At 55.6% G+C, this 15,435-nt stretch overlaps 1 protein-coding gene across 1 annotated transcript in view; it reads left to right on the forward strand.

The window, feature by feature from the left end:
* The window catches only part of MARK4 (microtubule affinity regulating kinase 4), a 30,634-nt gene that overhangs the window by 3,605 nt on the left and 11,594 nt on the right, over positions 1-15,435 (forward strand). The window contains exons 3-10 of the mRNA XM_040334740.1: positions 773-843; positions 2,587-2,643; positions 6,090-6,326; positions 8,009-8,128; positions 10,091-10,202; positions 11,818-11,927; positions 14,654-14,807; positions 15,119-15,336. Of these exons, the coding sequence (XP_040190674.1) occupies positions 773-843; positions 2,587-2,643; positions 6,090-6,326; positions 8,009-8,128; positions 10,091-10,202; positions 11,818-11,927; positions 14,654-14,807; positions 15,119-15,336 (1,079 nt within the window). The remainder of the gene's footprint in view (positions 1-772; positions 844-2,586; positions 2,644-6,089; positions 6,327-8,008; positions 8,129-10,090; positions 10,203-11,817; positions 11,928-14,653; positions 14,808-15,118; positions 15,337-15,435) is intronic.

The raw sequence follows: 15,435 nt of genomic DNA on the forward strand, positions 1-15,435 counted from the left end.
CTCTCTCTCTCTCTCTCTCTCTCTCTCTCTCTCTCTCTCTCTCTCTCTCTCTCTCTCTCTCTCTCTCTCTCTCTCCCCCTCTCCTATTCCTTTCCCCCTCATCTCTCCTCTTCTCTCTCCCTTTTTTCTTCTTTCTTATTCTCTTTTCTACCTTTCTCTATCTCTCCCTCTCTCTCTGTCTGTCCTTGCCTCTCTCCCCTCTCCTCCTCTCTCTCTCTCTCTCTCGCTCCCACCTCTACATTCAGGAATGTGTTCTCTCTCTCTCTTCCTCTTCTCTCTTTCTCTCTCCACACCTCTTCCTTTTTCTCTCTCCTTCCCCTTCTCTCTCTCTCTTTCTCTCTCTCCCCCTCCCTCTCCTCCTCTCTGAATCTCTTTCTTCTTTTCCTAGTTAGTATGTAACGCTGTCCTCTAATGCACACTCTCTCTCTCTCTCTCTCTCTCTCTCTGCCCCTCTCCTATTCCTTTTCCCCTCATCTCGCCTCTTCTCTCTCCCTTTTTCTCTGTCTCCCTCTTCTTTCTTCTTCTCTTTTCTACCTTTCTCTCTCTCTCCCTCTCTCTTCTGTCTGTCCTTGTCTCTCTCGCCTCTCCTCTCTCTCTCCACCCCCTCTCCTCTTCCCTTTTCTCTCTCCTTCCCCTTTTCTTTCTCTCTCTCTCTCTCTCTCTCTCTCTCTCCTCTTTCTCTCTCTTTCTCCCTCTCTTCCTCTCTGAATCTTTCTTTTTTTCCTAGTCAGTATGTAACGCTGTCCTCTAATGCTCTCTCTCTCTCTCTTAGGCGAGGTGTTTGATTACCTCGTGTCTCACGGTCGTATGAAAGAGAAAGAGGCTCGTGCCAAATTCAGGCAGGTGAGCAGATGTCTCTCTCAATATCAATGTACAATTCTGTATTCACAATGCATGTTCCCGGCCGCCTGTCCTCTGTCCCCCCTCCTCCCTCTGCTGTTCTATAGACCTGTGTCTCTGTATACCAGGTGTGCCATAGGTGTGCCATAGGTGTGACTACAGGTGTGCCATAGGTGTGCCTACAGGTGTGACTGGGCTCTATATCACTCTGCCCCCACAGGTGTGACTGGGCTCTATATCACTCTGCCCCCACAGGTGTGCCCCCGGGAGCATGACCTCCGACCATATCCCTGATCATATCCCTCACCTGCCCCTGATCATATCCTCACCTGTCCCCGAACATATCCCTCACCTGTCCCTGATCATATCCCTCACCTGTGCCTGATCATATCCCTCACCTGTCCCTGATCATATCCCTCACCTGTCCCTGATCATATCCCTCACCTGTCCCTGATCATATCCCTCACCTGTCCCTGATCATATCCCTCACCTGTCCCTGATCATATCCCTCACCTGTCCCTGATCATATCCCTCACCTGTCCCTGATCATATCCCTCACCTGTCCCTGATCATATCCTCACCTGTCCCTGATCATATCCCTCACCTGTCCCTGATCATATCCCTCACCTGTCCCTGATCATATCCCTCACCTGTCCCTGATCATATCCCTCAACTGTCCCTGATCATAGCCCTTACCTGTCCCTGATCATATCCTCACCTGTCCCTGATCATATCCCTCACCTGTCCCTGATCATATCCCTCACCTGTCCCTGATCATATCCCTCACCTGTCCCTGATCATATCCCTCACCTGTCCCTGATCATATCCCTCACCTGTCCCTGATCATATCCCTCACCTGTCCCTGATCATATCCCTCAACTGTCCCTGATCATAGCCCTTACCTGTCCCTGATCATATCCTCACCTGTCCCTGATCATATCCCTCACCTGTCCCTGATCATAGCCCTTACCTGTCCCTGATCATATCCCTCACCTGTCCCTGATCATATCCCTCACCTGTCCCTGATCATATCCTCACCTGTCCCTGATCATATCCTCACCTGTCCCTGATCATATCCCTCACCTGTCCCTGATCATATCCCTCACCTGTCCCTGATCATATCCCTCACCTGTCCCTGATCATATCCCTCACCTGTCCCTGATCATATCCCTCACCTGTCCCTGATCATATCCCTCACCTGTCCCTGATCATATCCCTCACCTGTCCCTGATCATATCCCTCACCTGTCCCTGATCATATCCCTCACTTGTCCCTGATCATATCCCTCACCTGTCCCTGATCATATCCCTCACCTGTCCCTGATCATATCCCTCACCTGTCCCTGATCATATCCCTCACCTGTCCCTGATCATATCCCTCACCTGTCCCTGATCATATCCCTCACCTGTCCCTGATCATATCCCTCCCCTGTCCCTGATCATATCCCTCACCTGTCCCTGATCATATCCCTCACCTGTCCCTGATCATATCCCTCACCTGTCCCTGATCATATCCCTCACCTGTCCCTGATCATATCCCTCACCTGTCCCTGATCATGTCCCTCACCTGTCCCTGATCATATCCCTCACCTGTCCCTGATCATGTCCCTCACCTGTCCCTGATCATATCCCTCACCTGTCCCTGATCATATCCCTCACCTGTCCCTGATCATATCCCTCACCTGTCCCTGATCATATCCCTCACCTCACCAAATTAATTTTGTTCTTCCACTTCTTATGCTGACAGATTGTATCTGCCGTTCATTATTGTCACCAGAAGAACATTGTCCATCGAGATCTAAAGGTGAGAATCCTGTGGGGGGAAATTTCCCGAGAATGTGGTGTGGATAATGGGGGGAGATTTCCCGAGAATGTAATGTGGATAATGGGGGGAGATTTCCCGAGAATGTAATGTGGATAATGGGGGGAAATTTCCCGAGAATGTAATGTGGATAATGGGGGGAGATTTCCCGAGAATGTAATGTGGATAATGGGGGGAAATTTCCCGAGAATGTAATGTGGATAATGGGGGGAAATTTCCCGAGAATGTAATGTGTATAATGGGGGGAAATTTCCCGAGAATGTAATGTGGATAATGGGGGGAAATTTCCCGAGAATGTGGTTGGTGGAATTAGAAGCTATCAGAGATATTGCAAAAAATGGGGAAAGAATGTTGACGTTGTGTTGTTGAGGGTGAATGGGAGTGTGGACACTGGGGAGGGAGTGTGGACACTGTGGAGGGAATGTGGACACTGTGGAGGGAGTGTGGACACTTTGGAGGGAATGTGGACACTGTGGAGGGAGTGTGGACACTTTGGAGGGAATGTGGACACTGTGGAGGGAGTGTGGACACTGTGGAGGGAATGTGGACACTGTGGAGGGAATGTGGACACTGGGGAGGGAATGTGGACACTGTGGAGGGAGTGTGGACACTGGGGAGGGAATGTAGACCCCGGGGAGGGAATGTTGAAACTGGGGAGGGAATGTGGACTCCAATGAGGGAATGTGGACTCCGGGGAGGGAGTGTGGACACTGTGGAGGGAGTGTGGACACTGGGGAGGGAGTGTGGACACTGGGGAGGGAGTGAGGACACTGGGGAGGGAGTGAGGACACTGGGGAGGGAGTGAGGACACTGGGGAGGGAGTGTGGACACTGTGGAGGGAATGTGGACACTGGGGAGGGAATGTGGACACTGGGGAGGGAGTGTGGACACTGTGGAGGGAGTGTGGACACTGTGGAGGGAGTGTGGACACTGGGGAGGGAGTGTGGACACTGGGGAGGGAATGTAGACCCCGGGGAGGGAATGTTGAAACTGGGGAGGGAATGTGGACTCCAATGAGGGAATGTGGACTCCGGGGAGGGAGTGTGGACACTGTGGAGGGAGTGTGGACACTGGGGAGGGAATGTAGACCCCGGGGAGGGAATGTTGAAACTGGGGAGGGAATGTGGACTCCAATGAGGGAATGTGGACTCCGGGGAGGGAGTGTGGACACTTTGGAGGGAATGTGGACACTGTGGAGGGAGTGTGGACACTGTGGAGGGAGTGTGGACACTGTGGAGGGAGTGTGGACACTTTGGAGGGAATGTGGACACTGGGGAGGGAATGTGGACACTGGGGAGGGAGTGTGGACACTGGGGAGGGAGTGTGGACACTGGGGAGGGAGTGTGGACACTGGGGAGGGAGTGTGGACACTGGGGAGGGAGTGTGGACACTGGGGAGGGAGTGTGGACACTGTGGAGGGAGTGTGGACACTGGGGAGGGAGTGTGGACACTGGGGAGGGAATGTAGACCCCGGGGAGGGAATGTAGACCCCGGGGAGGGAATGTTGAAACTGGGGAGGGAGTGTGGACACTGTGGAGGGAATGTGGACACTGTGGAGGGAGTGTGGACACTGTGGAGGGAGTGTGGACACTGGGGAGGGAATGTGGACACTGTGGAGGGAGTGTGGACACTGTGGAGGGAATGTGGACACTGTGGAGGGAGTGTGGACACTGTGGAGGGAATGTGGACCCCGGGGAGGGAATGTGGACCCCGGGGAGGGAGTGTGGACACTGTGGAGGGAATGTGGACACTGTGGAGGGAGTGTGGACACTGTGGAGGGAGTGTGGACCCCGGGGAGGGAATGTGGACACTGGGGAGGGAGTGTGGACACTGGGGAGGGAATGTAGACCCCGGGGAGGGAATGTTGAAACTGGGGAGGGAATGTGGACTCCAATGAGGGAATGTGGACTCCGGGGAGGGAGTGTGGACACTGTGGAGGGAATGTGGACACTGTGGAGGGAGTGTGGACACTGGGGAGGGAATGTGGACACTGTGGAGGGAATGTGGACACTGGGGAGGGAGTGTGGACACTGGGGAGGGAGTGTGGACACTGGGGAGGGAATGTGGACACTGTGGAGGGAGTGTGGACACTGTGGAGGGAATGTGGACCCCGGGGAGGGAGTGTGGACCCCGGGGAGGGAATGTGGACACTGTGGAGGGAGTGTGGACACTGTGGAGGGAGTGTGGACACTGTGGAGGGAGTGTGGACACTGTGGAGGGAGTGTGGACACTGTGGAGGGAGTGTGGACACTGTGGAGGGAGTGTGGACACTGTGGAGGGAATGTGGACACTGGGGAGGGAGTGTGGACACAGTGGAGGGAATGTAGACCCCGGGGAGGGAATGTTGAAACTGGGGAGGGAGTGTGGACCCCGGGGAGGGAGTGTGGACACTGGGGAGGGAGTGTGGACACTGTGGAGGGAATATGGACACTGTGGAGGGATTGTGGACACTGGGGAGGGAGTGTAGACCCCGGGGAGGAAATGTAGACCCCGGGGAGGGTTTTTGGACACTGGGGAGGGAGTGTGGACACTGTGGAGGGAATATGGACACTGTGGAGGGATTGTGGACACTGTGGAGGGATTGTGGACACTGTGGAGGGATTGTGGACACTGTGGAGGGATTGTGGACCCCGGGGAGGGAATGTAGACCCCGGGGAGGGTTTTTGGACACTGGGGAGGGAATATAGACACTGTGGAGGGAGTGTGGACACTGTGGAGGAAGTGTGGACACTGTGGAGGGAGTGTGGACACTGTGGAGGGAGTGTGGACCCTGGGGTGGGAGTGTGGACCCCGGGGAGGGAGTGTGGACCCCGGGGAGGGAGTGTGGACCCCGGGAAAGGAAGTGTGGACCCCGGGGAGGGAGTGTGGACCCGGGGAGGGAATGTGGACCCCGGGGAGGGAGTGTGGACCCCAGGGAGGGAGTGTGGACCCCGGGGAGGGAGTGTGGACCCCGGGGAGGGAATGTGGACCCCGTGGAGGGAGTGTGGACCCCGGAGAGGGAATGTGGACCCCGTGGAGGGAATATGGACACTGTGGAGGGAGTGTGGACCCCGGGGAGGGAGTGTGGACCCCGGGGAGGGAGTGTGGACCCCAGGGAGGGAGTGTGGACCTCGGGGAGGGAGTGTGGACCCCGGGGAGGGTAGAACGCCTCTGTTGGTGGAATATTTCCTGGAAATTTGTTGGGGTTGAATTGGTGGTAGAACCATGGAGCAGCGAATGTTGGCCTCAGTCAGGAGGAAGGATCGATGGAAGGATCGATGATCCCGTGTCTGGGCTGATCCTTCAGATTTGGGGGTCTGATATGGGAATACTGGATGTAATCCTCACATTGGTCCTCCATAGGGAAAGGGCGGATGAAACGCCATCTAATAGGGACTATTATTAATAATGGAGTCCCATCCCAACGTCTCCTTTCTTCTTCTCTTCAGGCGGAGAACCTTCTCCTGGACGCCGAGGCCAACATAAAGATCGCAGACTTTGGCTTCAGCAATGAGTTTACTCCGGGAGGAAAGTTGGACACATTCTGTGGCAGTCCTCCGTATGCGGCTCCGGAGCTCTTCCAGGGAAAGAGGTATAATGGACCCGAGGTGGACGTCTGGAGCCTTGGGGTCATCCTCTACACCCTGGTCAGCGGCTCCCTTCCATTTGATGGACAGAACCTTAAGGTATACTTCTTTGGCTGTTATCATTGTTAGGGACAGGTTAACCCGCCCTGTTTTCCAAGGGTGGGGGGGGGGGGTCTGTTGTGTCCATGTGTGTTAATAAATCAGTTTGTTTGCCACTCTAGACTGGTATTGTCTGGTGACGGGGGGGGGGGGGGGGGGGGGGGGGGGGGGGGGGGGGCTAAGGAGTCTTGGATGGGGCTGGTTCTGGACAGAGGAAGCATTGACGGCGGACATAGTCCTGGTTTCCTCACAGGGACAATAACTGGAGCCAAGTCTGCCTCCAATCCGAACCCCTTTACTTACCCCATCAGGATGCTCCCTGCAGGGATTTCCTTCTCTCTTGCCTCTTGGGACACTCCCATGCAGGGATCTCCTTCGGGATACTCCATGCAGGCATCTCCTTCTCCCTCTGGACACTCCCTGTAGGCATCTCCTTCTCCCTCTGGACACTCCCTGTAGGCATCTCCTTCTCCCTCTGGACGCTCCCTGTAGGGATCTCCTTCTCCCTCTGGACGCTCCCTGTAGGGATCTCCTTCTCCCTCTGGACACTCCCTGTAGGCATCTCCTTCTCCCTCTGGACACTCCCTGTAGGCATCTCCTTCTCCCTCTGGACGCTCCCTGTAGGCATCTCCTTCTCCCTCTGGACGCTCCCTGTAGGGATCTCCTTCTCCCTCTGGACACTCCCATGCAGGGATCTCCTTCTCCCTCTGGACGCTCCCTGTAGGGATCTCCTTCTCCCTCTGGACGCTCCCTGTAGGGATCTCCTTCTCCCTCTGGACGCTCCCTGTAGGGATCTCCTTCTCCCTCTGGACGCTCCCTGTAGGGATTTACTTCTCCCTCTGGACGCTCCCTGTAGGGATTTACTTCTCCCTCTGCACGCTCCCTGTAGGGATCTCCTTCTCCCTCTGGACGCTTCCTGTAGAAATCTCCTTCTCCCTCTGGACGCTCCCTGTAGGGATCTCCTTCTCCCTCTGGACGCTCCCTGTAGGGAACTCCTTCTCCCTCTGGACGCTCCCTGTAGGGATCTCCTTCTCCCTCTGGACGCTCCCTGTAGGGATCTCCTTCTCCCTCTGGACGCGTCCTGTAGGGATCTCCTTCTCCCTCTGGACGCTCCCTGTAGGGATCTCCTCCTCCCTTTTCTGTAGTATGCTCCATGCAGGGATCTCCTCGATTTCTGTAGGACGCTCCATGCAGGGATCTCCTTCTCCCTTTTCTGTAGGACGCTCCATGCAGGGATCTCCTCGATTTCTGTAGGATGCTCCATGCAGGGATCTCCTCCTCCCTTTTCTGTAGGATGCTCCATGCAGGGATCTCCTCCTCCCTTTTCTGTAGGATGCTCCATGCAGGGATCTCCTCCTCCCTTTTCTGCAGGTGTAATGCAAAAAAATAAAAATAATCGGGAGGGGGGCCGGCCGGGCCTGTAAGGGGACCTGGGGACCATTGGGCCCCTTACAGGTGTAATGTCAGTACCCCCCTGATGGCGGCGCTGTGTGTATGCTTTATGTTATGATTCAGTAGTTCCTTATGTTGCTGTTTGCTGCCATGACTCTTCTGACCCCACTTCTGGTACCATGTGTTGTTTTAACACCAAGTAGAATGGGAGGTTGTGTTTGAGGAGGAATAGGACTGTCCATGTCCCACTGTACTACGTCTCCAGGCATGTCTCTGGTCTCTATCCCCAGGAACTGAGGGAGAGAGTCCTCCGCGGCAAATATCGAGTCCCCTTCTACATGAGCACCGACTGCGAGAGCGTCCTGCGGAGGTTCCTGGTGCTGAACCCCAGCAAGAGATGTACTCTGGAGGTAACCCCTGTCTGTCTGTCATTGCCCCCGTTTCCTCTCCCGGCTGACTCTCTCTGCTTGCCCCCGTTTCCTCTCCCCGCTGACTCTCTCTGCTTGCCCCCGTTTCCTCTCCCCGCTGACTCTCTCTGCTTGCCCCCATTTCCTCTCCTGGCTGACTCTCTCTGCTTGCCCCCGTTTCCTCTCCCCGCTGACTCTCTCTGCTTGCCCCCATTTCCTCTCCCCGCTGACTCTCTCTGCTTGCCCCGTTTCCTCTCCCAGCTGACTCTCTCTGCTTGCCCCGTTTCCTCTCCCGGCTGACTCTCTCTGCTTGCCCCCGTTTCCTCTCCCGGCTGACTCTCTCTGCTTGCCCCCGCTTCCTCTCCCGGCTGACTCTCTCTGCTTGCCCCCGCTTCCTCTCCCGGCTGACTCTCTCTGCTTGCCCCCGTTTCCTCTCCCGGCTGACTCTCTCTGCTTGCCCCCGTTTCCTCTCCCGGCTGACTCTCTCTGCTTGCCCCCGTTTCCTCTCCCGGCTGACTCTCTCTGCTTGCCCCCGTTTCCTCTCCCGGCTGACTCTCTCTGCTTGCCCCAGTTTCCTCTCCCCGCTGACTCTCTCTGCTTGCCCCCGTTTCCTCTCCCGCTGACTCTCTCTGCTTTCCCCCGTTTCCTCTCCCAGCTGACTCTCTCTGATTTCCCCTGTTTCTTCTACCGGCTGACTCTCTCTGCTTGCCCCCGTTTCCTCTCCCGGCTGACTCTCTCTGCTTGCCCCGTTTCCTCTCCCGGCTGCCTCTTCTCTGCTTGCCCCCGCTTCCTCTCCCGGCTGACTTCTCTGCTTGCCCCGTTTCTCTCCCGGCTGACTCTCTCTGCTTGCCCCCTTTCCTCTCCCGGCTGACTCTCTCTGCTTGCCCCCGTTTCCTCTCCCCGCTGACTCTCTCTGCTTGCCCCCTTTTCCTCTCCCGTGACTCTCTCTGCTCCTCTGTTTCCTCCCGCCTCCTGTTGCCCCTCCTCCCCGGCTGACTCTCTCTGCTTGCCCCGCTTTCCTCTCCCTGCTTGCACCCTCTTGCTCCTCTCCCTGCTTGCCCCCGCTCTCTCCTGCTGCTCTCTCTCGGCTCTGCCCCCGTTTCCTCTCCCCGCTGACTCTCTCTGCTTGCCCCCGCTTCCTCTCCCCGCTGACTCTCTCTGCTTGCCCCCGTTTCCTCTCCCCGCTGACTCTCTCTGCTTGCCCCCGTTTCCTCTCCCGGCTGACTCTCTCTGCTTGCCCCCGTTTCCTCTCCCGGCTGACTCTCTCTGCTTGCCCCCGTTTCCTCTCCCGGCTGACTCTCTCTGCTTGCCCCCGTTTCCTCTCCCGGCTGACTCTCTCTGCTTGCCCCCGTTTCCTCTCCCGGCTGACTCTCTCCGCTTGCTCCCGTTTCCTCTCCCGGCTGACTCTCTCTGCTTGCCCCCGTTTCCTCTCCCGGCTGACTCTCTCTGCTTGCCCCCGTTTCCTCTCTCGGCTGACTCTCTCTGCTTGCCCCCGTTTCCTCTCCCGGCTGACTCTCTCTGCTTGCCCCCGTTTCCTCTCCCGGCTGACTCTCTCTGATTTCCCCTGTTTCCTCTCCCGGCTGACTCTCTCTGCTTGCCCCCGCTTCCTCTCCCGGCTGACTCTCTCTGCTTGCCCCCGTTTCCTCTCCCGGCTGACTCTCTCTGCTTGCCCCCGTTTCCTCTCCCGGCTGACTCTCTCTGCTTGCCCCCTTTCCTCTCCCCGCTGACTCTCTCTGCTTGCCCCCGTTTCCTCTCCCGGCTGACTCTCTCTGCTTGCCCCCGTTTCCTCTCCCCGCTGACTCTCTCTGCTTGCCCCCGTTTCCTCTCCCGGCTGACTCTCTCTGCTTGCCCCCGTTTCCTCTCCCGGCTGACTCTCTCTGCTTGCCCCCGTTTCCTCTCCCGGCTGACTCTCTCTGCTTGCCCCCGTTTCCTCTCCCGGCTGACTCTATCTGCTTCTCCGCTCAGCAAATAATGAATGACAAATGGATGAACATCGGCTTTGACAGCGACGATCTGAAGCCTTATAAGGAGCCGGAAGAGGACCACGCTGATCCCAAGCGTATCGGTGAGATAGAAGGCACGAATGAACGACCATCGTCTTTCTCTATACACCCCCCCCGGAAATGCACATCCTACACTGAGGGGCCACAATCTCTACACTCAGGGGCCACAATCTCTACACTCAGGGGCCACAATCTCTACACTCAGGGGCCACAATCTCTGCACTCAGGGGCCACAATCTCTGCACTCAGGGGCCACAATCTCTACACTCAGGGGCCACAATCTCTACACTCAGGGGCCACAATCTCTACACTCAGGGGCCACAATGTCAGGTTACCACAAATGGCAACAAAAAGGGTGCAGCCTTCTAGATGACTTTAGGCCGGCCCCTTCTGCAGGTTTAGATACGGTAAAAATAAGTGCCTATACCAGTGCCGCCCCCCTAATCCATGCAGCCGGCCCCCTAATCTACATGCAGGGCACCAGATGGATGGATTTCAATGGGGTGTTTTTTTTCAAACCACATGATTATAGCCCGAGGCTCTAATTGGCTTAAAAAAAGGGTGGGCTAGGGGCGCAGAGCACTGCGCCCCGAGCCCACCCAGTTGTGTGACAATAGCAGATTTAATATTTTGCTGATGTCTTCCTGCTTCTCTTGCCGGCCAATCAGGAAGTGGGTTCTGAGACCTGATTGGCCAAGGGAGTCTTATGCCGCGTACACACGACCGGATTTTCCGTCTGAAAAACCTTGGATTCTTTTTCCGACGGAATTCCGCTCGAGCTCGGCTTGTGCACACACACGGGTCACACAAACGTTTTCTGAACTTTCGACCGTCAAGAACGCCGGTGACGTACAACGCTACGACGAGCCGAGAAAATTACGTTTAATGCTTCCGAGCATGCGTCGAATTGTTTCCGAGTATGCGTTGGAATTGCTACAGACGATTGGAATTGTTTCCATCGGAAAATTTGAGAACCGGCTCTCAATCTTTTTGTTGGCGGAAATTTCCGACAGCAAAAGTCCGATGGAGAATACACATGGTCAGAACTTCCGACCAAAAGCTCCCTTGTCGGAATTTCCTCGTCAGAATTTCCGGCCGTGTGTACGCAGCATTAGGCCAATCGGGTCTCAGGACCCACTTCCTGTTCGGGGGCGGGGGAGGAGAAGCGAGGCCTGTAACGAGAGCTCCCTGGGAGGGAAGAGACGGAGCGGACATGAGCGGGAGCCGGTGCGGAGAGCGGGGGAGCGGTGTGAGTACCGAGGCCGGCCTGTGCATGGGAGGCGGATGGTGGTTACCGGTGGCGGTATGTGCCGGGGTCCCTCCTGTCGGTCAAGAAATTGAGTCTACAAAAGGCACCATATTGCAAAATTGGGCAACCAGCCGTCAGAAAAACATTGGGGGGGGGGGGCGGAAATTGGCACACGTGGCTTAAGACCAAGGATACTCTGTGTCGGGGATTCCAAGATGGTGGCTTGAACATTTTATACCCCTAATATTGAGAAGGACGTTTATGTCACAATCCCCCCGAGTATCACATGACTATAGGCACCACTTTATGAGCACCACGTAGATAGGAGGGCCCCACTATATAGTAATGATGGGAATAACACCTATATTCCGGAATCTTCAGGAAATCCAGAAGAGCCGAGCCGGTCACGTCCGTTATTTCATCGTCCTTTTCTTTTGCAGAGATCATGTTGGACATGGGCTACTCCCGGGAGGAGATCAAAGATGCTCTCAGCTCCAATAAGTACAATGAGGTTATGGCCACTTACCTGCTCCTGGGGAGGAAAGCCGAGGTGAGCGACAGATACTTTCACTTTTTCTAAACTGGCGTTTATGTTACACCCCTCCCCCCTTCAGATCTTTCTTCCTCTATGACAGGGGTCTTCAAACTACGGCCCTCCAGTTGTTCAGGAACTACAATTCCCATCATGCATAGTCATGTCTGTGAATGTCAGTGTGTTACAATGCCTCATGGGATGTGTAGTTCTACAACAGCTGGAGGGCCGTAGTTTGAGGATCCCTGCTCTATGATGTCCCTCAGTCCCCCCATCTCTCTTCCTCTATGATGTCCCTCCCCCCTCCCCCCATCTCTCTTCCTCTATGATGTCCCTCAGTCCCCCCATCTCTCTTCCTCTATGATGTCCCTCCCCCCTCCCCCCATCTCTCTTCCTCTATGATGTCCCTCAGTCCCCCCCATCTCTGTTCCTCTATGATGTCCCTCAGTCCCCCCATCTCTCTTCCTCTATGATGTCCCTCAGCTCCCCATCTCTCTTCCTCTATGATGTCCCTCAGTCCCCCCATCTCTCTTCCTCTATGATGTCACTCAGTCCCCCCATCTCTCTTCCTCTATGATGTCTCTCAGTCCCCCATCTTTATTTCTCTCTGATGTCCCTCAGTTCCCCCCCATCTCACTTCTTTTATGATGTCTCTCAATCCCCCCTTATTCTATTCTATGATGTCCCTCAGTCCCCCCATCTCTCTTCTTGTATGATGTCCCTCAGTCCCCCCATCTCTCCTCCTATGATGTCCCCCCATTTCTCTTCTTCTATGAGGTCCCTCAGTCCCCCCATCTCTCTTCTTGTATGATGTCCCTCAGTCCCCCCATCTCTCCTCCTATGATGTCCCTCAGTCCTCCCATCTCTCCTCCTATGATGTCCCTCAGTCCCCCCATCTCTCTTCCTCTGATGTCCCTCAGTCCCCCCATCTCTCCTCCTATGATGTCCCTCCATCTCTCCTCCTATGATGCCCCTCAGTCCCCCCCATCTCTCCTCCTATGATGTCCCTCCATCTCTCCTCCTATGATGCCCCTCATTCCCCCCATTTCTCTTCCTATGATGTCCCTCCATCTCTCCTCCTATGATGCCCCTCATTCCCCCCATTTCTCTTCCTATGATGTCCCTCCATCTCTCCTCCTATGATGTCCCTCCATCTCTCCTCCTATGATGTCCCTCAGTCCCCCCATCTCTCCTCCTATGATGTCCCTCAGTCCTCCCATCTCTCCTCCTATGATGTCCCTCAGTCCCCCCATCTCTCTTCCTCTGATGTCCCTCAGTCCCCCCATCTCTCCTCCTATGATGTCCCTCCATCTCTCCTCCTATGATGCCCCTCAGTCCCCCCCATCTCTCCTCCTATGATGTCCCTCCATCTCTCCTCCTATGATGCCCCTCATTCCCCCCATTTCTCTTCCTATGATGTCCCTCCATCTCTCCTCCTATGATGCCCCTCATTCCCCCCATTTCTCTTCCTATGATGTCCCTCCATCTCTCCTCCTATGATGTCCCTCCATCTCTCCTCCTATGATGTCCCTCAGTCCCCCCATCTCTCCTCCTATGATGCCCCTCAGTCCCCCCCATCTCTCCTCCTATGATGTCCCTCCATCTCTCCTCCTATGATGTCCCTCCATCTCTCCTCCTATGATGCCCCTCATTCCCCCCATTTCTCTTCCTATGATGTCCCTCCATCTCTCCTCCTATGATGCCCCTCATTCCCCCCATTTCTCTTCCTATGATGTCCCTCCATCTCTCCTCCTATGATGTCCCTCCATCTCTCCTCCTATGATGCCCCTCATTCCCCCCATTTCTCTTCCTATGATGTCCCTCCATCTCTCCTCCTATGATGTCCCTCAGTCCCCCCATCTCTCCTCCTATGATGTCCCTCAGTCCCCCCATCTCTCCTCCTATGATGTCCCTCAGTCCCCCCATCTCTCCTCCTATGATGTCCCTCAGTCCCCCATCTATCTATTCTATAATGTCCCTCAAATACCGCCATCTCTCTTCCTCTATAATGTCCCCCCATCTCTCCTCCTATGATGTCCCTCAGTCCCCCCCCATCTCTCCTCCTATGATGTCCCTCAGTCCCCCCATCTCTCTTCCTGTATGATGTCCCTCAGTCCCCCCCATCTCTCCTCCTATGATGTTCCTCCATCTCTCCTCCTGTGATGTCCCTCAGTTCCCCCCATTTCTCTTCTTCTATGAGGTCCCTCAGTCCCCCCATCTCTCTTCCTGTATGATGTCCCTCAGTCCCCCCCATCTCTCCTCCTATGATGTCCACCCATCTCTCTCCTCCTATGATGTCCCTCAGTCCCCCCATCTCTCCTCCTATGATGTCCCCCCATCTCTCTCCTCCTATGATGTCCCTCAGTCCCCCATCTCTCTTCCTCTTTAATGTCCCTCTGTCCCCCATCTCTCCTCCTATGATGTCCCTCAGTCCCCCATCTCTCTTCCTCTATGATGTCCCTCAGTCCCCCCATCTCTCTTCCTCTATGATGTGCCTCAGTCCCCCCATCTCTCTTCCTCTATTATGTCCCTCTATCTCCCCTCCTCTATGATGTCCCTCAGTCCCCCCATCTCTCTTCCTCTATGATGTCCCTCTATCTCTCCTCCTATGATGTCCCTCAGTCCCCCCATCTCTCCTCCTGTGATGTCCCTCAGTCCCCTCCATCCTGTTTCCCATCCTCTCACTTTCCTCTCACCTCCCCCCCCCTCCAGTCATCTCATTCTTCTCTCTTTTTGTCCTGTAGAATGAAGGAGGGGAGACGCGTTCGGAGAGCACTCTCTCACTGACTCGCTCTCGGGTGACCTCGGATGTCACCAATGGTGCCACCAAGTCCTCCTCATCCACTCACAGCAAGAACCAGCGAGGGTACCAGAGGCAGAGGAGGCACAGCGATTTCTGTGAGTGTCCCAGAAACGGAGGCGTGTCCCAGAAATGGGGGCATGTCCCAGAAACTGAGGCGTGTCCCAGAAATGGAGGCGTGTCCCAGAAATGGAGGCGTGTCCCAGAAATGGGGGCGTGTCCCAGAAATGGAGGCGTGTCCCAGAAATGGAGGCGTGTCCCAGAAATGGAGGCGTGCCCCAGAAACGGAGGCGTGCCCCAGAAATGGAGGCGTGTCCCAGAAATAGAGGCGTGTCCCAGAAATGGAGGCGTGTCCCGCCATCTCCTCCATCGGCTTTGTATCGGTAATCCTCCGTTTGTCTCCTCCCAGGTGGCCCGGCTCCTGTCCCATCACAAGCCAAGAGGAGTCCTCCCGGTGTGGGGGAGGAGAGCGCGGTCGGGGAGCGTCTTGCCCCCAGGAGGGGCAGCGGATCTGTGAGTGGTGGGGGTAGCAGGCCTCCCCCGCCCTCTAGCCCAATGGTCAGCCATGCACACAATCCCAACAAATCAGAAATCCCAGAGTCGCGGAAAGAGGCCCCACCCACAACGGTAAGTGTCCAATCACATTTTACCTTCTCTGGCTCTGTGAGAGATGATTGGAGGATGGCGGATCAGCCCAAGGGGTTGGCCATCGGTGTGAGAGATGAT

Source organism: Rana temporaria, unplaced genomic scaffold, assembly GCF_905171775.1.
Source record: "Rana temporaria unplaced genomic scaffold, aRanTem1.1, whole genome shotgun sequence".
Classification (NCBI taxonomy): domain Eukaryota; kingdom Metazoa; phylum Chordata; class Amphibia; order Anura; family Ranidae; genus Rana; species Rana temporaria.